Source organism: Onychomys torridus, chromosome 11 (assembly GCF_903995425.1).
Source record: "Onychomys torridus chromosome 11, mOncTor1.1, whole genome shotgun sequence".
Classification (NCBI taxonomy): Eukaryota; Metazoa; Chordata; class Mammalia; order Rodentia; family Cricetidae; genus Onychomys; species Onychomys torridus.
Window position 1 is genome coordinate 66,516,463 of NC_050453.1, and position 25,131 is coordinate 66,541,593.

Sequence of the window (25,131 nt, forward strand, 5' to 3'; positions counted from 1 at the left end):
AAAGGAAGACACACAGAGGGCCCACCCGCTTTTTAGGCTGGCCCACAGTCCCAGGCTGATGATGTAATTCCTTAATTAAAACTCTTACAGTTAGGATATATGTCTAGCATGTAAAAGTTCCTGGTGAGATTCCCCAGAGCTGTACATGTGCACATACACAAGCACACCCATGCGTCCCCACAGTGAGAAATCCTCCCCTCCTGCAGTGGGAAACACAACCCTTTTCTCTATGAAAAGAGCTCAGCCCGGGTCTGTCCACCTCATACCTTACTCTGCCTGTGCAGTAAGCCAGTGTTGGTGCCCAAGGACTCTGGGCCACACTCTTGGTTCTGGGAACCATTACCCATCAGCCCTGTGCCCGGCAGGGATGGAGGGCAAATGCAGTTGCAGCTATCCCAGCAGGCAGCCTCAGTGTTTCAGCTAAAGAAATAATTACCCAATGAGGGACAGATGCCTGACAGGCTTTGACTCAATGGCCTCTGATGGTTTCCCTCTGGTGAGGTGAGCAGGACACAGTGGCCAAGTTTGAAGACCCGAGTTTGATCCCCAGAACCTTTGTAAAATGCACTTGGAATGCCAGTGTCAGGGAGGCAGAGGCAGGTTAGTGGGACTCACTAACCAGTTGGATTAGTCTAGTTGGCAAGTTCCAGGCCAGTAAGAGACTGTCTCAAAAAGCCAAGGTGGGTGGCATCTGAGGAATAGGATCCAAGGTTGACCTTTCACACACACACACACACACACACACACACACACACACACACACACACAGAGAGAGAGAGAGAGAGAGAGAGAGAGAGAGAGAGAGAGAGAGAGAACGTACTATGGGACCCCAACCCTCATTCTCCATTTACTGAGATAATGATGTGGGCAAGTCATGGCACCACTGCATGCCTCAATTTGCCCACTTATAAAATGACAGGAATACTTCCATGTTACCAGAGAGTTTATTGTCACGGTTCCATTGCCTGATCCCCACCACTGATGCTGTCTACTTGTCACCCTCAGGGTCTCTGTTCAGGAACTGCACACGGGATGGCTGGTCAGAAACTTTCCCCAGGCCTGACCTGGCCTGTGGGGTCAACATGAATGATTCCTCTAATGAGAAACGGGTAAGCCTGTCACGTTGCACCACCGTGTGGATGGGTGAGCGCAGGATGATGTTCAGAAAGGACCTGGGAGTCAGAGAGGACCTGGGTTCCAGGATTATCAGCATGCACCATCACACCTAGTTCATAGGGTGTGGAGGATGGAGCCCAGGGCTTTGTGTGCACTAGGCAAGCAGTACTCAATGGGCAGAGACACACCTATGCTAGAACTTTGTTCTTTCTGTTAAAACCATACTCCTTCCACTGGCTGACAATGACATGTCCTGCTTGGCTTTCTCTTCTTTCCCTTCCTTCCTTCCTTCCTTCCTTCCTTCCTTCCTTCCTTCCTTCCTTCCTTTCTTCCTTTCTTTTCAATCCCCTTCCTGGACGTGTGTCACTAGAGTAATGTCAGTAGTTTGCTTAGACTGATAGAAAGGCCAGGTACAGATAGATGCCCCTTAAGCACCTACAATGTCTAGGGCACCTACTTAGAGCAAAGATTGCCGGACCATGGCCCTCGGTCATGACCAGCTTTGGCAAATGAAGCTTTGTTGGAGCGTAGCCAAGTCCATTAGCTCTGCAAGGCTGCTTCTGGGTGACAGGGATGGAGCTGAGTAGTTGCGAGAGACTGTGTGGTACTTTGAGCCTAAAATATTTACTGTCTGTCTGTCTGTCTGTCTCTCTCTCTTTTTTTTTTTTTCTTTTTCCGGAGCTGAGGACCGAACCCAGGGCCTTGCGCTTGCTAGGCAAGCGCTCTACCACTGAGCTAAATCCCCAACCCACTGTCTGTCTCCTAATAGGAAACACTTGCTGTCAGCTGGGTAGAGGGACAGCAAACGGGTGGTACTGCCAGGCTCCAAGGGAGAGACACTAAGTTTGACCTGGACAGAGAGCCGGGGTGTTCCCGGACTCTGAGCCTCTAGGGGCAATGCACAGCTGCAGATATTAAAAGCTGAGGGAACAAAGGTCACAGGAGAGCTCCTGGGAGTCAGGGACATGTGGGGGTCAGACCTCACAGATATGAAATCGGGGCTGAAGGTCACTTGGTACTGAATAGGACAAATTCTTCTGCCAGGACACTTCACACAGTCAACCTGGGCCTTCTTGGGCTCCCATGAACTGGTGTGGGCCTCACAAGACCAGACTGCCACCCTCAGTAGTGTGGGCCTCCCTGTGCCAAGTTTCCTGTTGAAGGAAGGGCATGGTGTAGTGGTTAAGAGCATGAACTCGGGAGCAGGGATTGCACACCAACAGGTTGAGCCAGGAACTTGTGAAATTCCACAGCTCTTTTTCTTTCCTTACTTTTTTCTTTGAAAAGCAGCCTCATGTAGCCCAGGCTAGCCTCAACCTCCCTAAGTAGGCCAGAATGACCCAGAACTCCTGTTCCTCCTGCCTTCTCCTCCAGAGTACTGGAATTACAGGCATGCTATGCCATGCCTGATGAATGCAGTCAGTGCTGAGACTTGAACTCAGAGGATTTGATCAACTCTGTCATCTTAGCGAGTGGACACTCCACACCTACTGAACCAACTATTCTGTTTCCCCTCCCCAGCTCCCCAATCCGCTCCCAGCCACAAACATTCCACTTTATCTTATTTTGTTTTATTGGGAAGGATCTCATGTAGCCCAGGATGGCCTCAGACTGAACATGTGATCCTCCTGCCTCTGCCTCCCACATGCTGGGTAACAGGCATGTGCCACCATGCCCACTTTATACGGCTGGAGCTGGTCCATACCCCAACCCTACACGATTCTTTGTTGTCCCAGACTCTAGGGGTCATTAATCTAAGGCAACTCATCACCCTCCACAGCTCTTCTCTTCACCCCAGCTGCTCAAGGAGGGAGGCTCCACCTCACACAGTCATCACGTGGAGGGTCATCTGATGCCAGAACGTCCTTGTTTATTCTGAGTCAAAATCTACATGCTTTCTCGAAGCTTCCTCCACTGGACCTTACACAGGAAGTGTTGTCTTTCATTTTATTGATCATTCTAATATTACCCCCCCAAATTCCCACCACTGTACCACCCCACACGCTTGGCTGGTCCTGTGCACTTCGGATGATGCCACCCATCACGGTCTTCCAAAAGTACCCTGAAGATTCAGTAAGGTGCCTCTTAAAATAACACACTTGCACTCATGGCAGCCCAGTGACATGGCAGGCCAGTGACATGGCCACCTGTTCAGAGCACTCTGTTGGTGAAAGAGAAAATAAGCCCATTTTTATTTTTGGAGGCTAACTCATACCTCAGAGTTCCTGCCGTCTGACCCAGCTGACTCATGCTGAAGAGTGGATGGTGCTGGGGAAGGACCACGTGCTAAGGGTCTTCTGAATGCCAGGCATTGTGGACACACCCCATCTATTAGCCTCCTCCCGTTTCCAACAAGCCTGCCGGGAGATAATATGACTCCCATTTTGTAGACAAAGAACCGGAGGCTCAGAGAAGTTAAGTAATTTGTTCAAGGTTGCACAGCCGGTGAGTGGCAGGCCGGCCTTCTTGGGTTTGGAAGCTTGTCTTGCTTCTCTCCTGTCTCCTGTGTGACACTGCAGAGTGTGGGCCATTCCGATCCCACGGCCACTGCTGTCTGTGCAAAGCCAGCAAGGTTCCCTGTACAGTTCTTGTGCCTTAGAACCACAATTCCCCTTTCCAATCTTACTAAACAGCACTTAGCAACAGTAGAAAATGCCAGGAGAGGAAAAGATGAGGGAAATCACAACTCTGCCCCAAACCGTGAAACCAAGGTCAGTTACCTGCTGACACGTGACACGTCCATCTCCTTACCATATTTTTTAGAGGTTTTTATTACACACTTCTTTGTTTGTGTTATGGGGGGAGAGGGTTGGCACCTGTGCCACAGCTCCGGGGACCAGAGGACAACTTGCTATACTCACTTCTCTCCTTCTATTTTATGGAGCTCAAGGACTGACCTAGTGCCATTGAGTTTGTCCACAAGTGTCTTTTCGAGACAGGGTTTCTCTGGGCAGCTTTGCAGCCTGTCCTGGAACTTACTCTGTAGCCCAGGCTGGCCTCGAACTCACAGAGATCCGCCTGGCTCTGCCTCCCGAGTGCTGGGATTAAAGGCGTGCGCCAACTCCGCCCAGCTCACAAGCTTGTTTTTAATGAAGATAAGAAGCTGAACAGCACAGATTGGCTGATATCTTTTTTTTTCCTTTGAGACAAGGTCTTGTGTATCATAGGCTAGCTTCAAACTCACTATGTTCCATGGCTCCATAGATTTTAAAAATGTGATTGTAAGATCCAGTCACAGGATGTATATAAGTGTAGGTCCTAAACAAGACCCCCAGAACATGATAATCAATTAAAAAAATGTTTTGCACAGGTAACAAATTCCAGTAGCTTGCTTTATTTCTTTTCCATCAGACTTTCATGTAGTCAAATATGGCTTTAATCTCTCTGTATGGCCGGGAAGAACTTGAACTTTCCACCCTTCAACTTCTGCCTCCAGGTAGATTCCCCAGGAACTGGAGTTAGTTACAGGCAATTGTGAGCTGCCCGACACAGATACTGGAAAGCAAACTTGGGTCTTCTGAAGAGAAGCAAGCTCTTTTGAGTGCTGAGCCTTTGCTCCAGCCCCTGGGTGTCTTAATTAAGGGCACTCACACAGCTCACCATTTTAACTGAACGAGATGGTGAAGGGTGTGGAGAGAGGCGAAAACAGACCATGAAGGCAGAGCAGGTAATCGGGACAACGGGAGGAATGGCTTTATCTGAAAATGACAGGGCATTGATTACAGTCGCAACTTTTCTACAGATGACAGACAGCCTTCATCTAGAAGACTGACTTATTTTAGGTGGTTCTAGAAAGAAAAAAAAAGACTAGTAGGTAGAATACAAAAGTTAGCTACTCTGAGTACTCCTCAAAAAGATTCTGAGCCAGGTTTGGTGGTGCACGCCTTTTATCCCAGCACTGGGGAGGCAGAGGCAGGTGGGTCTCTGAGTTCGAGGTCAGCCTGGTCTACATGGTGAGTTCCAGGACAGCCAGGGCTAAACAGCGAAATCTTGCCTTGAAAAATGACAACAGAAAGTTTCTGGCTGGGACTGCTATCACGCTCCTTTGATGCCTGTACTTAGAAGGTATAAGCAGGAGGATCAGGAGTTCAAAGTCATCTTCAGTTATATTATGGGTTCAAGGCCAGCCTGGAATATATGAGCTCCTTTCTCAAAACAAAACAAGGGATGGAGGTGTAGTTAAGTTGAAAGAGTGCTTGCTTAGCATGCATGGAACCCTGTTTTTGGCCCCCAGCACCATCTAAGCCAGACATGGCAGCACATGACACCTGCAATCCAAGCACTTAGGAAGTGGAGGCAGAGTTCAAGGTCATCCATGTCCACACAGGAAGTTTGAGGCCAGTTTGAGATACATGAAACCCTTTCTCAATATACATATATGTATATATTCTAGTATTTTGCATTTTGTAAGCCAAATGACGTCCTCCAGAAGTAGTAAGCAGCTTGTCTCTGAAAGTATTCCAGTTAAGTCTTGAATTCATAGTACTGGTAAAGGGACCTACCAACAGCCATTGGAATAAGTTGTCAAGGTTGTCAGGACCAATGCTGCCTCAAGCCGGTGCTCTGGGATACAGAAGGGCCAGCTACAGCCGATGGGCAGGTAGGGCTGACCTGTGCCTCTCTCTGCAGCATGCATACCTGCTGAAACTCAAGGTCATGTACACCGTAGGCTACAGTTCTTCCTTGGCCATGCTCCTGGTCGCCCTCAGCATCCTGTGTTTTTTCCGGTGAGAACATATCGCCCATTTTCTAGCAACCCCAGCCCTCATGGACACAGTCCTCAAGTCTTCCTAATCTCTTGGGATGGAAAGAGGGAGGTCTGGGTGGGTTGTCTGGCCATCGTGTGAAGCTGAGGACAGCTATAAATGTGGCTCAACACAAAATCGGAAACTTAAAACATATTTTTTTTTTTGTAACTCAAAAAAAAAAAAACTCAGTAAATTTTGTAGATGACAATGTGCCATTAGAATGTCATGCAAAATGATTGTATGTAAACATTGTATGCCCTGTAGTTGGACAGCCCCAGATTTAATGTATATACCAAGACAATTCTTTGTCCAGTACAGTCCAGAGAAGCTAAAAGGTTGAGGGGCTTCCTTGAGGGGTGTGTGGCTCAGTTGGTAGAGTGCCTGTCTGGCAAGCACAAGGCTGGGTGCAATCCCTGCTCTGCATAGACTAGCCGTGGTGACACATGTCTGTGGCCACCCTAGGTGGAGTGGGAAGATCAGAAGTTCATAGTCGTCCTTGACTATGTAGGCAATTTGGAAGCCAGACTAGGCTGCATAAGAGCCTATCTCAAAATAAAATACAGGGAAGACCAGCAACAAACTTGCAGTCCCTAGAGCACAGGAGAAAATTCGGGAGCTGGAGGTGGTGCTTGGTCAGGGCCTGAAGACAGGATGCTGTTGCAAAACTAGTGATTATGTTACTCTGTTCTGGGCTGGTCTGTTCTGAGTCACGGTATCACCACGCAGCCCCTGCTAGCCTGGAACTCGAGGTGATCCTTCTGCCTCCGCTACTCACATCCTAGAATTACAGGCATGCACCGCTCTGCCTGGCTCTCTTTCCTTCTGTAACTTCAGTACTGCACGGGTGGCACCACCCACCTAGGGACCTGTGCCCTCATGCGGGTTCATCAACATAGAGAGATGGGACCTGAGGGCTTGTGGCGGGAGCCCTGGTTTCCCTGTGTAAGGGGAGGGTCAGCGAGGAGCAGGTAGACCTGTCAGAGCACCAGCCCCTCTTTCCATGGTCTTGCAGCCCCACATTCTCTCTGACAGGAGGCTGCACTGTACCCGAAACTACATCCACATGCACCTGTTCGTGTCCTTCATCCTGCGCGCCCTGTCCAACTTCATCAAGGATGCTGTCCTCTTCCCCTCAGATGACGTCATCTACTGTAATGCCCACAGGGTAACATACCTAAGTGTCCTAGACTGCCTTGGAGAGGACCAAGCCCCGTAGTCCATTGTCCTTGCAAGCATCCATTAAGATTACACAGATGCTCCAGGTAAAAGGTGGTGTTTGACAGGACATGGCAAGTTCCAGGAGGTTCCGTACAGTTCTGCGGCCCTGGAAGCATGATGTAAGTCATGTGTATTGGGAGTTGGTGGAGGCCGCCTTTAATCCCCAGTGCCTGGGAGTGGATCAGCCACTCTGGGAACTAGACCTGGGCTAAGGCTTCTCCTTTGGACCCCTGCCGACTCCCACTATAGAAAAAGCAAAGTCTGGGGGAAGTCGCCTGGTTATTGGAGGAAGAAGATGAGTTCCTGCCTGAATGTCTGCATACCCAGGCCTTCAGAAGAACATCATTTTCTAAGTCTGACCCCCTTTCTCCCTCCCACTGTCTAGATGCTGCTTAAGTCGTGGCACTCACTCTGTGTGTCACCTGGGGTCCCTGACTGCCCACTGCTCAAGGGTCCCTAGCATTCTGCAGCCTTTTCCTCTGTCTCTTCTGCCCAGATGTGGGCCTGTGGCCTCAGGCTTTTACTTCAGGGCTGCAATATGGGCACTGCAGCTCCAGGTTTCACATCCACGTACTGGGCAAGGAGGAAGGTTGCTGATTAAACATTTTGTTTTCATTTTGAGAGATTTTGCTTTTTTTATTTATCTTCCAAAAAGTACACACACACACACACACACACACACACACACACACACACACACGGAAGAGGAAAGGAAGTTTTGTTAACTTTGACTCAGCACCCCATTCTCTCCCTGGTCTATAAGTATCCTCCTTGGAAAATGGAGGTGTTGGTCAGTACTGGGTGGTTTGCTCTGGAGAAATGCAAGTGTCTTCCTCACCAAGGCTCAGGGCCAGTTCACAATTGGAATCCACTTCCTGATTCTGGCACTTCCTCGGTCATCTTCACTGGGCCTGGGGACTTGTAGGCTCTAGAGAACACTGTGGGCCTGGTCTCCTGACCAAGGAAGGCTTCAGGAGAACCCTTGAGTGTGTTTGTTCCTGTGTGTACATATGCTTGTGCATGAGTGTGCACATACATGTGGAGATAAGCGGTCAAGCTTAGATACCTTCCTCAGACTCTGCTTCTTATTTGTTGAGACAGGTTCTGTTAGGTTGACTGGCCAGTGAGCCTCAGGGATCTGCCTGTCTCTACCTTCCTAGTGCTGGGATTGCAAGCATGCATTACTGTATCTGCTTTTTTAAAATGTGGGTTCTGGGAATCAAACTCGGGTCCTCATGCTTACCCAGCAAACACTTCACCCATTGGGTCATCTCCACAGTCCTGTGGAGACAGTTCTGCACCTCAGGTTTCACTCTAGGCCTGCCTCCTGCCTCCTACAGTATAATGCTATTTTCTGTGGGAGCAGCTCCCCAAGGGAGGCTCAGTCACCCAGCCCAGGCTCACATGCCTGTCTCTTCCAGGTGGACTGTAAGCTGGTCATGGTCTTCTTCCAGTACTGCATCATGGCCAACTACGCGTGGCTGCTGGTGGAGGGCCTCTACCTTCACACGCTCCTCGCCATCTCCTTCTTCTCAGAGAGGAAGTGCCTGCAGATGTTTGTGCTCCTTGGATGGGGTATGTCTGTCCAGGGCGTTGGTCCTGTGTGGTTTGCAGGAAAGGATGCAAAGCTGAGAGTTGGGAGGATTCAGTTTCTAATTGCAACTCCATCCATCCACCCATCAATCCACTCACCAAACTATCCACCATACACCCACCCGCCCATCCATTCAGCCTGTAGAGTACGAAAATGGGGATTTCTTGTCTAGTCCCAGATCCACACTGAACTAACTTGGGTAATCTGTGGCAAGTTGCTGGATGTTTAACCCACCAACCTCAGGTTCCTTGTCTTTCAAATGTGAAATAAGAGCTGTAACTTAGCGTCAACTCAGTGCTGGGAATCTGAGCTCTTTCCAGCTCTATTCTGCCCGGCACTTGCCTCCTCTGCCATAGATGATTCCTCTCGTGTCCTCTTTCTGGGGATCCTTGCAAGTCTGGACTCAGGAGAGATGGCTCAGACAGACTTCAGTATAAAGAAGATGAACTGCCCCACATAACTGAGGAGAACAGAGATCACCAACATCACACCAAGCCGAATTCAGGCATTTAATGTTTTCCCTTCTGCCTTTACATTGCCGTTTGTAACAGCAGCTTTATTCCCGCTGTTTTCTGAGTTCTCACCAGGAGCTTGTGGGATGCCTGTTTTCTCACTACCAGTAAGCTGAAGATGAGGAACCTCGGGGTACACACACACACACACACACACACACACACACACACACACACAGTCCCACTTATTTTATACAAGTGACTGAGACAACCACAGGAGTCTGAGGGAATGGAATGTACTGGAATGCACCGATGGCCATAAGCCTCTCAAACTACCTGGTTTCCAAAGGATGCTGAGGATTTAGTTTCTAAGAAAGAGAAAATGATCGCAATCCAGTTGTGCAAAGGCCCCACAGCATGCTTTTCTCCTGTCCTTTCTGGCCAAGGGAAATAACTTCCATTTCTCAATCACTTACTATATTCCAGCTGGTGGCTGGGTACTTTACACTGGTCACTTAATCAAATCACAAACTTCCAGAAGTCTCTCAGAGACTTGAGCTCAGAGATGGGACACATATGTTCAACTCACACTCTACACAAGAGTGGATCCAGGGTTACCTGCAGTAACAAACGTCCGCCTGCCCACCCACTCACTCACTTAGGTGTCAAGTATCTGTCTGTCTATCCATCCATCTACCCACTTATGAACATAATATAAACCCACCCATGCATACATACATACACCCATACACCTACCCATGTATCCATTCATACATCCATGTAGCTCCCTATACATCTATCTAGCCATCACTTATGAACTCCAAACCTGTCCACCAGTCCACCCATCTGTCCATCTACCTACCCTTTTATTGTTCTTTTGATTTATCACATATGTAAGTAACCTCAAGGTTTTAGGTAGAATAAGGTTCCTAGGAGTGGTTCACCCACTTCATTTGGTTTCTGCCTGGTGCCTTTAACTATGAAGTGTCCCTGCAAGGAAAGCCCTCTTCTGGGGTTTCTGCTAGTCTAAATCCCTACAGGCTAGAGTCTCATCTCTCCATTAGACCAGCAGGGAGGCTGACAAAACACACTGCACCCTCCTGTTCCAGAACCTCGGTCTATTTAGCACATGACCCTTGACCGTCAGGGGCTTGTAGGGCCCTGCAGATGTCTGCATAGGCGAGTAATCCTGTGGGGTCCAGGGACTTGCCTTTGACTGCCCCTGATTTAGAACGCAGTTCATGGAGCTCCACAGCCCTAATCTGTCAGGATTTGAGAAATCTATAAGATCAGGACCCCAGGCGACTCAACACCAAGCAGTTCTTTGTGTTCAGCGCTCACAAAAATCCAGGAATACAGGCTGGGGTGTGTGGTTCAATTGGTAGAGCACTTTTGTTCCATTCATGAATCAACTCCCGGGACTGCACTAACCTGGTTGGTGGTGCACACCTGTCATCCCAGGATCACAAATATAAGGCTGTTCTAACACACAGTGAATTCAAGGACAGTCTGAGCAACAGGAGATATTGTCTCCCACACATATTTACTAAAACAATGTAAAGATTACTAATGCCAGATTAGCAATCCTATCACCCACAGGGCTTCAGTCAAGGAAGGAGATGTAAAAGTGTTTGGATTGGACCCAGGGCCTCCTGTATTCTACACACGTGCTCTACCACTGGGCCACACTCCCCAGCCCTGCTCTTCAGTTCGCTGTTCCTCCTAACGTTCATCCTCACGTCTTCTTTCTGTGGGGGTTGGTGCACTTGAGAGGGCACACATGTGCATGCCAGAGGACCACCCCAGGCATCATGTCTTGGGATCCATCCACCAGGAAGATGGGTGCTGAACTTTCTAAGTTCGAGGCTGGCTGGTGCTCAGGCTCCAGGACTCTGCTTGTCTCCCCAGTGCTGGCATTACAAGCATGTATCACCTCACACAGCCTTTTCTGGGACTTGAACTCAGACCCCTATGCTTGCAAGGCAAGCTTCTTATCAAGTGAACTGTCTCCCCAGCCTGTATTCTCCCATGCCTGAACAACACACCACACTTCTTGATCTTCCATCTGAAATACTACTTTTGAGTTCCGATGGAAGATAGACATATGAACTCCTCATCCGCATCTATATTCCTTATTACTAGTCTTCACAGCTGTGGTTAGAGCTCATGCATCCATTTACATGTCCAGTGTGAACGGCGTCAGAGCTGTGAAAATACTGTTTACTGCTGAGCCAAGTGGTATGCAAGTATTTTGTTTTCTGTTTATTTAATGTTTTGGTTTTCCTGGAGTCATATTTTATTTGCATATTATTATTATTATTATTATTATTTGATACAGATTAATTTACCCATTGGGCTTAGGCAGAGTCAGGTTCCTGTGAATGACTCAAAGTTTACAGAGATAATCATGTTTCCTAACTACTAGCTTTATTTAGCTTCTCCCTAGTGCCTTTAAAGATTTTATTCTTTAATTATACATACGTCATACGTGTGTGTGTGTGTGTGTGTGTGTGTGTGTGTGTGTGTGTGTGTGCATCTGTGGCTTTGTGTGTGAGTGCAGTACCAGTGGAGGCCAGAAGAGGGCATCAGATTCCCCTGGAGCTGGAGTTACGGGCAGTTGTGATCCAACCAACTGGGTGCTGGGAATTGAACTGGGTCCTCTAAAAGGGCAGCAAGTGCTCTTAACCACTAAGTGACCCCCTCCAGCTCCTCTCCCGCCTTCGTGCACTTAATTAGCAAGTGTCTCTCCTAGGAATGCTCTCCCCTGACTCTTCTGCTAGTCTAAGTCTCCAGGTGCTAGGGTCTCGTCTCTCCGTTAGACCAGAAGAGAGGCGACCAATCAGACAATTTTACTAATTCTCCCAAATCCTCTGAAAAACCTTCAGTCTTTTTTCCAAATCATTAAGTACAATAGATCTCTAAGTTCTTATATGTTTTATCAACCTGAATTTTGTGTGTAATGTGTGTGTCTATGTGTGTGTGTGTGTGTATGTGTGTGTAGTGTGTGTGTGTCTAGTGTGAGTGTAGTGTGTGTGTGTGTGTGCGCGCGTGCGCATGCGCGCGCAAGCGCATGTATGTAGAAGTCAAATGTTTATGTCAAGTGTCTTCCACTACCACTGTCCATTTTATCTTTTGAGATGGGGTCTCTCCCTGAACCAGAGCAGACTAATTGCTAGACCAGAGGACAGTGGAGTCCAGGGCTGCCCCTGTATCTGCTCCTCTCTCTCCCATGCTTAGACACCTATTACCAGGCCTTTTTTTTTTTTTTAAAGATACATTTACTTTTATTTTATGTATGTTTACTTTCATGTATGTATGTGTACCACAGAGGCCAGATTTGGGCATCAGGTCCCCTGGAACTGGAGTTACAAACAGTTGTTTGTCACTGTGTGGGTGCGGGACCTGAACCCAGGCCCTCTGCAAGAGCAGCAAATGCTCTTAACCGCTGAGCCATCTCTCCAGTTCCTGTGGTGCTGGGGATATGAACTCAGGTTCACACGTGTGTAGAGGAGTCTTTTTACTGACTAAGCCCATCTCTCCAGCCTTGTATACCTACAATTTTTTGAAAAGCAATTAGTCAGAGAGAGAGAGACGTTATCTAAAGACTGGTTTCAAAAATGCCAGGGTTAGAGATGTATCTCAATGGTATGTACGGGCCTGCCTAGCATGCTGGAGGCCCTGGGCTTGAACCCCACACCACAGAAACATTAAGAAATAATGAAAGATGTTTTTGTGTTTTCAACTGTCACAAGGATGTACAATAACACAGCTTCCCTCTTCTGCCCTCCCCTCCCCTCCCCCTCCCCTGCCCTCCCTTCCCCTGCCCCCTCCCCTGCCCTCCCTCTCCTCCCCTCCCCTCTCCTGCCCTCCCTCCCCTCCCCTGCCCTTCCTTCCTCTCCACTACCTCCCCTGACATTTGGTTGCCCTTTCTTCTACAAGTGCATGTCTCCATTTCTTTTTCCAGCACTTTTTGGTTTTGTTTTGAGATAGGAACTCACTGTCTAGTTCAGGTTGACCTTGAACATGCATCCTTCTGCCTCAGTCTCCTCGGTTGCAATTACAGGCCAGTGGCTCTGGTCCCTTCCTCCTTCCTCCCTCCCTCCCTCCCTCCCTTCCTTCCTTCCTTCCTTCCTTTTATATTTAGTATTAATGTATTTAATGTGTGTGTACATGCACGTGTGCGTGAGTGTGTATGGTGTGATACGTGTATGAAGAGACAGAGGGCTACTTGTGGGAACTGACTCTCTCCTTCCTCCATATAGGTCCCTGGGGTGCAACTCACTGAGCCGCCTTACCAGACCTCATCCTTGGCTTTGGAAAATGTTCCTAGGCTATCTCTTAGATCCTTTCCTCCTGCCTTGGCTTCAGTCTCTGCTGAAACTCTTTTTAATCACTGATCCATCTTCCCTTGTTCTCAGTTCCTGCTCTGCCTCCAGAGGTTCCGTTGGTTTCTTCAGCTTTCCGGGGGGATCTTGCCATTATCTTCCAGCTCCTCCACTGACTATTTATTTTGGAAATCCTGTGTTCATTTCTCTGCCCTCTTTCTTTGTTCTCTGGATGCTCCTGGTTGGCAGCATCCTGCTGTCTCTTGTAGATGTAATCTGTCCCAACTCTCTGTGATCTCCTTGGGGTTGTTTTGTTCAATTTCCTTCTGCTCCCTGCATGGTCTGTTTCCTCTCAGTCCCTTTTCTCTGGTTGTTTTGTTTCTAGCTTTTGATGTAATCTGATGTCTGTGACCTTGGCTCTCTGTTCCTAGTTAAGAATGAGTCAGTCCAGCATTAATGGAAAACCCCATTTCCCCAGGGAAAACAGCCTGGAAGTGGCTACTGTATTGGGGGGTCCTCAGTTATTTCTAGGCTTTAAAAAAAAAAGTTGCATTTATTTGTTTATTATGTACAGGTATGTGTGTATGTATGTATGTGTATGTACGTATATATATGTGTGAATGTATGTGTATGTGCGTGTGTGTGTGTGTGTGTTGTGCAGTACATACATATGCCACAGTACACATGTAGAGGTGAGAGGACAGTTTGTGGAAGTTGGTTCTTGAGTCCAGGGATCAAACTTCGATTGTGAGGCTTAGTGGCAAGTGTTCTTCTTACCAACAAGCCATCTCAGCAGCCCTGTTTCTAGGCCTTTTGTCTAGTCATTCAGTTTATTCCGAAAAGCGTCCTTTAATGCCTTTGGGTGGAGTCAGGAGAGCAGAGTGAGGTAGAGATTTGCCTCCTAGAGATCTAAAAACATAGTAGCCTGGGTACCTGACCTCTCTCCATCCAATGCGTAGACCAGCAAATCCAATAGAATAACTGCATAAACTGCAGTGAAGAACTAAGCAAGCTGGGCACAGTGGTGCTCTCCTGGGGCCTCAGCCACCATGAGGCTGCAGCGGGAGTATGGCTTCTGTCCAGGAGCTGGAGGCCACTGATAACACTGTGAAACCTCATCTCTTAGACAGTGAGACCGCAGAGTTCTTGCCTAGCAGGTACAAAGTTCTAGGTTTGGTCTCTAACACCCAGCATGGTGGTGCTCACCTGTCAGTCCAGCACTCAAGAAGCAGAGGCAAGAAAAGCAGGAGTTCAAGGTCAGCCTCAGTTACATGTTGAGTTCCAGGCCAGCCCGGGCTAAATGAGATTGCCTCAGAGAAAAAGTAAAGCAAAGCAAACAGCCAGACCTGATGGTGTGGGCTCCTGTTGCCAGCTTTTTATGTGGCTTCTGGGAACTCAGATTCAGGAGCTCAGGACTGTACAGCAAGCATTCTCACCCACTGAGCATCTCCCCAGCCCCAGGGGACAAGGTAATACTTCAACAAACTTAATGGCCTTTCCACCAGCTGGATCCTCTGTCTACCCCATTCCTTCAGGTATATCCCACTTCAAACCAGGGCCTCACCAAACTGCATCCATGTGCTTTCTCTCCCTTCCGGAAGTCCTCAGGAATCTGGCCCAGGCTCTTGGGAGTATTCTAACCCCATGTGGCTCTCAGGTTCCATATGAAGCCACTGCAGTTCTTAGGGTGTTAACAGAACCTCAGAAGCATGTGGCTGCACACTAATCTAAGATGCCAAAGGGGTTTCCATGGCAATAAGATCTTGTCATCCACTTGGTACCCAGACAAGGATAAATGTCCACTCACCGTGCCTGTATTGACGCAAGAGTTCTCTCTCTCCTACCTGTTTTAACTGTTTGCCTCATTGTGGTGGGAAAATATCCTGACAGAGGCAACGTAGGAAAGGGTTTGTTTGGCTGACAGTTGGAGCGGACAGTCCATCATGGCAGCAGGAGCCTGGAGCAGCTGCTCACATATCCGCAGTCAGGAAGCAGAGAGAGATGGATGCTCACTTTCTCCTTTTTATTCAGCCCAGAACCCCAGCCCCGGGGATGGTGCTGGCCACTTACCTAGATAGTCCCTTGAAGACACACCCAGAGTCTTGTCTGTTCAGTCATTCTAAACTCGGGCAGCCAACATTAAACATCACACTGTGCCATCCTTTGCTTTGACCATCAGGTTCTCCGGCCATCTTTGTTGCCTCATGGGCCATCACCAGGCACTTTCTGGAAGACATTGGGTAAGCTGGTGGAGGAGGAGAAGCAAGATCCCGGCATAGCATTTTACAGCCAGTCTCTGGAGCAGCTGGTTTTGCAGCTAAGAATTCATCCAGCCTCACCCTGCTGGCTCAAGAATGCTTGCCTAGCATGCATGAAGCGAGTTTGACTCCAACATCGCATTAACTGGATGTAGCAGAGGAGGATAGACATATCTTTAAGATTAAAGAATTTTTTAAATTATGTGCATATGTGTAGGTGTGTGCATGTGTGTGTATAGATGTCCATAGAAGCCGAAGAGGGCATTGGATCCCCTGGATCTGGAATTACAGGTGGTTGTGAGCTGCTCTACATGGATGCTGGGAACTGAACTCAGGTTCTCTGCAAGAATAGTATGTGTTCTTAACCACTGAGCCATCTCTCCAGCCCTGAGAGGAACAGACCTTAATGGTGGTGGGCACATGTTGTGATGACCAAAGGCATAAACACAGTCTTCCTTCCAAGGGTTGCCCTGGGAAACCAGTCTGCCAGTCACCCTAGGTCCCCACTCCTAATGATGCCTAATACTCTCTTCCATAGATGCTGGGACATCAACTCCAACACTTACATCTGGTGGCTTATTCGAGGGCCTGTGATTCTGTCTATCCTGGTGAGTAGCAATCCTCTCCTGAGCTGGGGACAAGTAGGGGACACTGGACCAGTGAGTAACCCAAGGGTTGGAGAGCCTGGAGCTTGAATTTCCAGCTAGTGCTGGGGGTAGGGGGTGGGTATGTGGGGGGTAGAAACTGCGGGATCCTGGGGGTGGCAAGCTGTTCCCTAAGGAGTGGCAGGAGGGAAGGAGTAAGGCTTGTGGGGAGTCATTCACTTTATCTTTTGAGACGTGGTCTCTCACTAGGACCTAGAGCTCATAGATTTGAGATAAACAATTCCCAAATATACCCCCCCCCCAAGAATCCATTACCAACAACAAAACAAACAGAAATCGAATCCTTTCCAAGCATGGTGAATTAGTTTCATCACTCTGGAGATAGAGGCAGGAGAGTTGGGAGTTTGGGCTTGTCTGAACTCCGTTGAGGTATGCTGTATTAAACAGAAAAGTGTGGGCTGGCACAATGCTCAGTAAGAAAAAGCATGTGTTGTGCAGACCTCACCACTGGAGTTCCATCACCAGGACCTGCTGTGGAAGAGAGCTGTGGCCACTGCAAGTTAGCCTTTGACAGCCACACACACGCGTGTACGCGTGTGCGCACATGTGCAAGAATGTGTGCAAATACAGATGTAATTAAAATAATAACATTAAAAAAAAAAAGTGGACTCCAAGGCTCAGCCAAACCTGCATTCATCAAGATTTACAGGGGACTCCAAGCCCCAAGAGTGAGTGGTCTGGCTGGCAATTGCTTAGACCCGTGAGCCACTGAACCTGGACACAGGGTGTTTCGCTTCCAGCTGTGGTCTCTGGATTTATGTGTCACTGGAACTCTGGGCGCAGGGATAAACAACCATGATTTGCTGTCCTGGCTGGGGAGTCTTTCCTGTCCCCAGCTCTAGGGGTCAGGGCCAGGACAGAGGACTCAGGAAACAAGACACCTTTAGCTTGACCTCTGCCTTGTGCTTTGCAGATCAATTTCATCTTTTTTATAAACATTTTAAGAATCCTGATGAGTAAACTCAGAAGCCAAGAAACAAGAGGAAATGAAGTGAACCAGTATAAGTAAGTGTAAGGCCAAAAGCTCGGCCTGCTGCGGCAGTCAGCAAACATCTATTGAGCACCTACTGTTTACTCCAGTAGTGCTAAGTACAAAGACGGGCCCAGGGCATACCTATGGTGTAACTGGGGTACATCTACTGAGCACCTGCTGTTTACTCCAGTAGTGCTAAGTACAAAGACGGGCCTGAGGCATACCTGTGGTGTAACTGGGGTGGGTGGGTGGAAATACGCCTGACTATGAAGGTTCAGACACTGTAGGGAGAGAAGACTGAAACCAGACAGGAAGCCTACAAGCAGAGATCTGACTGCTTGCTGCAAGCGTGGGGGTGGGGGGGTTGGAGGTATTGAGACGAGGTGGGGTAGGAGGGGCACAGCAAGGCAGAAAGCTGGTTCTCCACGTTTGTTTGGCACAGCAGCAACAGCACGGGCATCTGGTTTACACGCTAGTCAAGCTGTTGAGTGGGTATTTATTTACATGTTACTGATAGAGGTGGGTGGCCAGAAGCACTGAGACTTGGCCATGAGTCTGGTGAGTGTTGCGTCTGGGTGATGAGCACATGGGGACTTTGGAGACATTGCAAAATAAGTGAAAACATGTTGGAGATGTTATGCTGTAACAGAATACTTGCCTAGCGTGAGTGAGGGCCAAGGTTCAGCACCCAGCACCGCAAAATACGCAGATCATAGATAGGTGGGTAGATAGGTAGAGGCCACATAGGTAGTTATATAGATGGATGATACATGCAGATACACACATTCAAAGATGGTAGATAGGTGACAAACAGTTGATTGATACATGATAGATACGCAGGTACATACAAAGATAATTGATAAGTGATAGATAAATTGCTGGTAGATACACAGACAACAGAGAGAGTTAGACAGACAGATAATAGATAGATAGATAGATAGATAGATAGATAGATAGATAGATAGATAGATCCAGAAAAACAAACAAAACCCCCAAATTGAAAAAATATCTGGAGACATTGTAGCAGAACTTAAAGCAATCGGGCCCTAGATGAGTTGAGCTCTGTGTGAGGAGGGCTTGAGGCAGATCAGGAGTGGCAGCATGTCCCTGTGTCCCCAGGCGCCTGGCCAAGTCCACCCTCCTGCTGATCCCCCTCTTCGGCATCCACTACATTGTCTTCGCCTTCTCCACAGAGGACGCCATGGAGGTCCGGCTGTTCTTCGAACTGGCCCTGGGCTCCTTCCAGGTAAGTTTTGGGGATTGTGACTCTTGAGAGGATTCCTCAGGACTAGAGCAGTGGCTCAGCTTCTGGAGCATGGGCATTGAGAGCACGGGACCCTGAGTTCAGTCCCCAGTTCCTACAGAAAACCTGCACGTGGAGTGCGTGCCTGTAATGGCTTTGATGCTGAGATGGCAGCAGAGACCCAGGGATCCCTGGAGCTCACTAGTGAGCTAGCCTAGTTTGCTTGGAGAAGTTCCAGGCCAATGAGAGAACCTATGATAAACACAAAGTCAAAAGGTGCCTGGGACCTCCACATCTATGTACATGTCACGTGCACACACACACACACACACACACACACACACACACACTCACACACACACATACGTGCACTTTCAATTTCCTTAGAGAGAAATGAGGCTGCAGAGATAGCAAGCCTGAAAGTCAGCCTCATACAGTGTCGACCCAGGGGCCACAGGGGGAGGACCTTAGGATACCTGCTGATTTTGAGTCTCCAATAGGAAAAGCATAATGGAATGGGGGAGGTTGACTCCTGGGAGGAAGAAAGGGGACATCAACCGAGCACGTACAGAGTGTTACACAACTGTAGCAGGTAGGACATTCACATCCACAGTGAGGGACACACTGCGGAAAGCCACAGGCAGGCAGATGAACCTCCTCTTCTTACTGGAAAGTCCAGAGGAAACGCCAGAAGCTGAGAAGCTGGAAACCCGCACCATCAACATGTTATTTAAAAATCAGTTAAGGGAGTTCAGGCTGGACTCAAGTCACCCCAAGGAGCAGGAAGTGGGAGTGGGTGGCAAGAGGATGCTGGACGTGTGTGTGTGTGTGTGTGTGTGTGTGTGTGTGTGTGTGTGTTTGCTCGTGAGTTTGCCAGGAGACAGCATTCCTCAGCTGCTGCCCACTTGGTTTTTGTTGTTGTTGTTTTGTTTTGTTTTTTGTTTTTTAGATAGGGTCTCTCTGGAGCCTGGAACTTACCAAGTAGGCTAGACCATGCTAGCTGGCCAGCCAGCCCAGGGACCTGCTAATCACTGTCTCCCGGGTGTGCCACACAGTGGATATTTTAGATGGGTTCTGGGATGGAACTCAGGGCCTAGTGCTTGCCCACTGAGCGGTCTTCTCAGCCCCTGGCTGTTGGGGTTTTAACCAGAATCATTTGACAGGAGGTGGGGGAGATCACCTACCTCTAATTCACCAAGATGAATAACAAAAACTGGTGAGAAGATTTCCCAATTGGAATCTCAAGCCTCACATTGTTACTTTAGTTATTTGCTTGTAGCCATTTCTTTCCAAAAATAACATAAAGTCACTTTCAGCAACAACAGAAATATGTAGATGACTTATCAGTGGGAAAAAATATAAACCTGATGTGGTAGTGTAGTTAGTAATCCAAGTACTTGGGAGGAGGTGGGAGTCAAGGTCATCCTTCACTACAGAGCAAGTTTGAGGTCAGCCTGGGTTTGGGGAGCTTTCCAGAAGCCAAAAAAAGAACAGTTTGTTTCAAGACTTATAGTATCCATTAGATGAAGGCCAGCGGATTGGGCCTGTGGTTTCTGGTAGAGCATTTGCCCTGCATGCCTGAGACCCTAGGTTCCATCCCCAGTATAATCTGCACACACATGTGTTCACACACGTATGCAAACAGACAGAGATATACATATACACACATACCAACACACACACACACACACACACACACACACACACACACCAATGAAAGCAAGCCCATTGCCCAAAAAAGCCTTGTGATCATGCTATAGGACTTGAGGCCATCCACCCCCTAACCCTCACCCCTTCCCCACTAATTTTCCTTGCTAATATTCCCACAGGCTGCACACTCTAGCAGAGCCCTCCCAATGGGGAGGGGAGCCCTCCTCAAAGTGAGGCCTCCACTCTTCCTCATCCCTTGGATTCTGCTCCTGGTAGGCAGAGCTATCACTACTGCTCTGGATTCCAGGGAAGACTCCTCACTGGGGACACAGATCTTGACCTCTCTCCTATTTCAAACCCAACCCCAGGCTGTCCCTTGTCCCCTTCTCTGAGAAGCTTCCCTGACCAGAGCCTCTGCCAGCACCCTGTTCCTACTGCACATGGAACAGTGGGTTCACCATGACCCATCCCGGCAGGGGCTTTGAGGCCCAGGCCGTGGGAAGTACTTGCTTGACCACCAAAGTGGGTAGTGAGTGTTCAGAGAGCTTGGGGTCTCCAGAGCTATTTCTCCCTGTAGATAGGGACTTCCTGTTCCCAGAACTGGGAAGATAAGATTAAAAACAAACAAACAACAACAACAAAAACAAAAAACAAAAACAAGAACGTTTTCCTAATGTCCCATGGACTTGCTTATAAATGAGGTCATTAAAACCGTGTAAATAGCTGGGCTTGGTGGTAACCCCAGCCCTTGGGAGGCAGAGGTAGGAAAATAGCTTCACATTCCAGGCCAGCCTGAGCTATACTGCAAGTTACAAGCCAGCCAGTGGGTTGTGAGGTTCTGTTCCCAAAAAAGTTCTTATGTGTACAAATACTTTAAATGAAATACACATATGTACCCATCTATACGTATGTGTATTCATATATAAACATATCAGAGTTTCTTCCACATACCAAAGTGAAGAGAATGACAGAATGAGCCTGCATCTACCAACCATCCTAGACAATGTAGCAAGATCCTGTCTCCTAAAAAAAAAAAAAAAAAAAAAAAAAAAAGATGGGGACCATGGGCTGGATAGGTGGTTCAGTGGTTAAGAGTTCTTATTGCTCTTGCAGAGGATCTGAGTTTGGTTCCCAGCATCCTTATCAGATGGCTCACAATCTCCTGTAACTAGTTCTGGGGAATCTGATGATCTCTTAGGATCCCACAGATTCCTGAACACATATATCATACACACATATATACAAATATACATAACTGCATATAAATAAAAATAAATCTCTAAGAAAAAAACGTATACACCACCACCACCAACAACAACAACAACAACAACTCACCAGATTGTTTTGGCTTTATATCTTCATGGTAGAACATGTGTTTAGCATGCATGGGCCTTGGGTTCAAGTCCTGCCCCCTTCAAAAACAGCCTGGGGAGATTGCTCAGTGGGCAAAGTGCTCACTGTACAAGCCTGAGGGCCTGAGTTAGAATCCCCGGCACCCATGGGATGGGGTGCCATTAACCCAAGTACTGAGGGATCCCGGGAGCTTATGAGCCAGCCCTCTAGCCCTAGATAAATCCTGTCTTCAAAAACCTTGTGGAGACCTGATTGAGGATAATGATCAGTGTGGACTGGTTGATTTCAGGTCTTCATCAGTCAGCATATGCATACTTACACACACGTGTACACAAACACACACACACATACACATACATATCTCACAAGCCAATATTCTTGAGTACTTGTAGATATTAAGTCCATCATGGAGGGGTAGGTCCATTGCCCTTTGGGGTCCTTCAATGTGGTAAGTAGCTAAAGGCTAAAGAAGAGAGGCCAGGCCAGCTAAAGTTTTAAGCTGTAAATGGAAGCTCCTGGGGGAGGAGGATTATCAGGGAGATGAGGGCCGGCCTGTGAGGAAGGCAGGACATTAAGGCAGGCTCTAAGGGAGGGGGAGGAAGCAGGTTCTCTGTGGATTACTTACTTCCCCATTGCTGTGATAAAACACCCTGACAGGAACAGTGTAGGGAGAGGAGGGAGGCTTTCATTTGCCTCAGAGTTCTAGGGTACAGTCCATGACGGTGGAGAAATCTTGGCAGCAGAGCCCGAGGCAGCTGGTGGCACTGTGGTGCTCAGTTGACGTTCTCTCCATTGGACAGAGCAGTGCCTCCCACACGTGGGGAAGTCTTCCTACCTTGATGAATCTAGAAAACTCCTCACAGGCATGCTCAGAGGTTCTCCTCCTAGGTGGTCCTAGTCTCTGTCAAGCCGACAGCAGCAGTCCTCCTCACACATCACCCATGGCTCTGCAGGCATTGCAGACGGACATCCCTAACCTGGGCCAGATGCACAGCTCTGCAGGCATTGCAGACGGACATCCCTAACCTGGGCCAGATGCACGGCTCTGCAGGCATTGCAAATGGACATCCCTAACCTGGGCCAGATGCACGGCTCTGCAGGCATTGCAAATGGACATCCCTAACCTGGGCCAGATGCACGGCTCTGCAGGCATTGCAGACGGACATCCCTAACCTGGGCCAGATGCATGCTGAGGCCCTGAGAATGCCATTGGGGAAACAGGAGCTCTGAGAGAAGGTCCAGATAAACTCCGCCCCTCCAAGTCAGGAGACACAGCCTGGCCCCCAGAGCTGCACCCACGTATTAGACCTGCACTCACACATACTTTGCTCTGACCACACATCTGTTCTTCAGCAGGAATTGGTCATCTTCCTTGTGAGCCCAGGATCTCCCACTGGAGTGAGCCTGCCCCTCACAAGGGGATGGGAGTGATACTTCCAGGTTCTCCTGTCTCTGCTGTCCTGAATGGCCCTCTCAATTCCAGAGACCTCAACCATCCCATTAGTCAGGGTCCAAGTCAGAAACTCTTCCCTTATCACCACTGACACAGGAGCTGGAGGCCCTATGCTAGGCCTCGGGGTCAATAGATGAAAGCGACTCTGTCTGTGTTGAGCAAGGATGGCACATCAGTGTACCAAGAGCCCCAAAGTAGGGAATCTCCCAAGGCTAAAAGACACATGAAAGAGAGGGAGAGGTATGCATGTGTGCACATGCATTCGTGCGTGCATGTGTGTGCTTGTGCTCACTCAAGGACAAGGGCAGGAGCAGGTGGGAGGGATCAGCTAAGTGTACAACCCATGAACTAACACAGCTCCTCCTGGCAGGGCCTGGTGGTAGCCATCCTCTACTGCTTCCTCAATGGTGAGGTGAGTGTCCTGGGGAACCATGGGATTCCAATACAGGAGGTCCCTGGAGAGAGCTATGGAAGGGGGTTGGGAAGGGTGCTGGGGCAGGTCTGTTTGCTTGGCAGAGTCACCTGGGAGTATGCTAACTCACATCTTGGGCAATGTCCCCAGGATAGAACCAGAAGAAATAGATTCTGTGGTTCTGGGCTGGGCCTGTCAAGTGTTCCTTACCAAACTCTCTGGGTGCTTCTTATCCATGGGCAAGCTCAGCAAACCCAGAGGAGCCCAGCCCCACTCAGATCCCAAGTTCCTGACAGCTCTGCTTCTGGCTCTGTGGGTGACCTGGGTCACTTCCTGCCCGGAGCTCAGTCTTCCCTTGAGTGAAGTGGGTCACTTGGAACTGTCCGGCCTTGCACAGAGATATGAAATTCCAGTCATTGACCCTGGTTCAACAGGTATTGTGCACAGCCAAGTGTCTCTGTGGTCGTTGGCCAATCTGTCTGGTTCACACACTTGAATGGGAGTGACCTCAGATGTTTCCCAAAAATCAAACATCAAACCTGAATTCAGAGGTTTCGAGTGTTCTCTTGGGAACCATAGAGGAAAGGTCTACAGAGCAAACCCTCAGATCCTGGATAGATAGAGGCGGTTATGGGGACAAGCATGCAAGTTTGGACACTTGATTCTGCAGTTTATGGAACAAATCTCACACCTTTTCTGAGGAACACAGTGGTAGCAGATGGCAGGTACAGCCCAGCAGGATGCCTCAGCAGGTGAATGTGGCTGTCCCTAAGTCTGACAGCCTGTCTTTGATTCCCCAGAACTGATGTGGAAGGAGAGATCAAGTTGTCCCCTGACCTTCACAAGAATGCCATGGCATGCATGTGTGTTCACACCTCTCAAAAATAAATAAATAAAGTAAAAAATAATTTAAAAAATTAAAGATGGCATGTACAAGTGCCCAGGGTAGAGAGCTCTCAGTACCTTCTACACATGGGGCAGGAAATGGTCAGTCAGAGACGTATAGGTGAAGGGACACAGCAGGGCCGTGAGAACAGGAGCATCTGGACTAAGCGGTGAGCCAGGTTCTAGGCACAGGCCTGTCCCTTTCCCTCAAGCGATTGCTGCAGCTGATTGCTGGTCTCGGGCAGGTGCAGCTGGAAGTTCAGAAAAAATGGCACCAGTGGTACCTCCAAGGGTTCCCGCTGCGCCCCGTGGCCCTCAGCAACTCCTTCAGCCATGCCACCAGTGGTCCCACCCACAGCACCAAGGCCAGCACCTCGGAGCAGAGCCGGAGCACACCCAGGGCCAGCGTCATCTGAGGCTGGAGCAAGGCTGGCGGTGGACAAAGGGTCCGATGCAGTAGGACGGTTCTCTTCCTAACGGCCGTTTCATGTTCCGGTGCCTGAAAGGCCTTCCTCCAGGTCCGAGCTTCCTCGGAGCTAAGTGAGACTGGGTCACCACGGAGCCGGAAGCAGGCCTGTGGTTTGGTCTTTCTTGTTCTCCTGAGAGAGCAAGTCAGGGGCTCCAGAAGAGGCAGGCGAATAAATGCCCTGGAGAAAATCCAAGTCTGTGTGTATTAATCTTTTACCACCTGGGGAGGGGATATGTTCTAGACCACTTCCCAACTTCTCCTTGCAGGGGTAGGGAGCGTCCCTGCCTTCAAATACCAGCTCACTTTTAAAGACAAGC

The 25,131-nt window shown here is 48.7% G+C and overlaps 1 protein-coding gene across 1 annotated transcript in view; it reads left to right on the forward strand.

The window, feature by feature from the left end:
• The window catches only part of Sctr (secretin receptor), a 48,056-nt gene extending 23,257 nt beyond the window's left edge, over nt 1-24,799 (forward strand). Inside the window, exons 4-13 of the mRNA XM_036201987.1 lie at nt 1,006-1,109; nt 5,746-5,843; nt 6,897-7,029; nt 8,504-8,657; nt 15,633-15,693; nt 16,250-16,319; nt 17,290-17,381; nt 18,469-18,595; nt 23,419-23,460; nt 24,597-24,799. Coding sequence (XP_036057880.1) covers nt 1,006-1,109; nt 5,746-5,843; nt 6,897-7,029; nt 8,504-8,657; nt 15,633-15,693; nt 16,250-16,319; nt 17,290-17,381; nt 18,469-18,595; nt 23,419-23,460; nt 24,597-24,761 — 1,046 coding nt within the window. The 3' untranslated portion in view covers nt 24,762-24,799. The remainder of the gene's footprint in view (nt 1-1,005; nt 1,110-5,745; nt 5,844-6,896; nt 7,030-8,503; nt 8,658-15,632; nt 15,694-16,249; nt 16,320-17,289; nt 17,382-18,468; nt 18,596-23,418; nt 23,461-24,596) is intronic.
• Nucleotides 24,800-25,131: the final 332 nt, after the last annotated feature.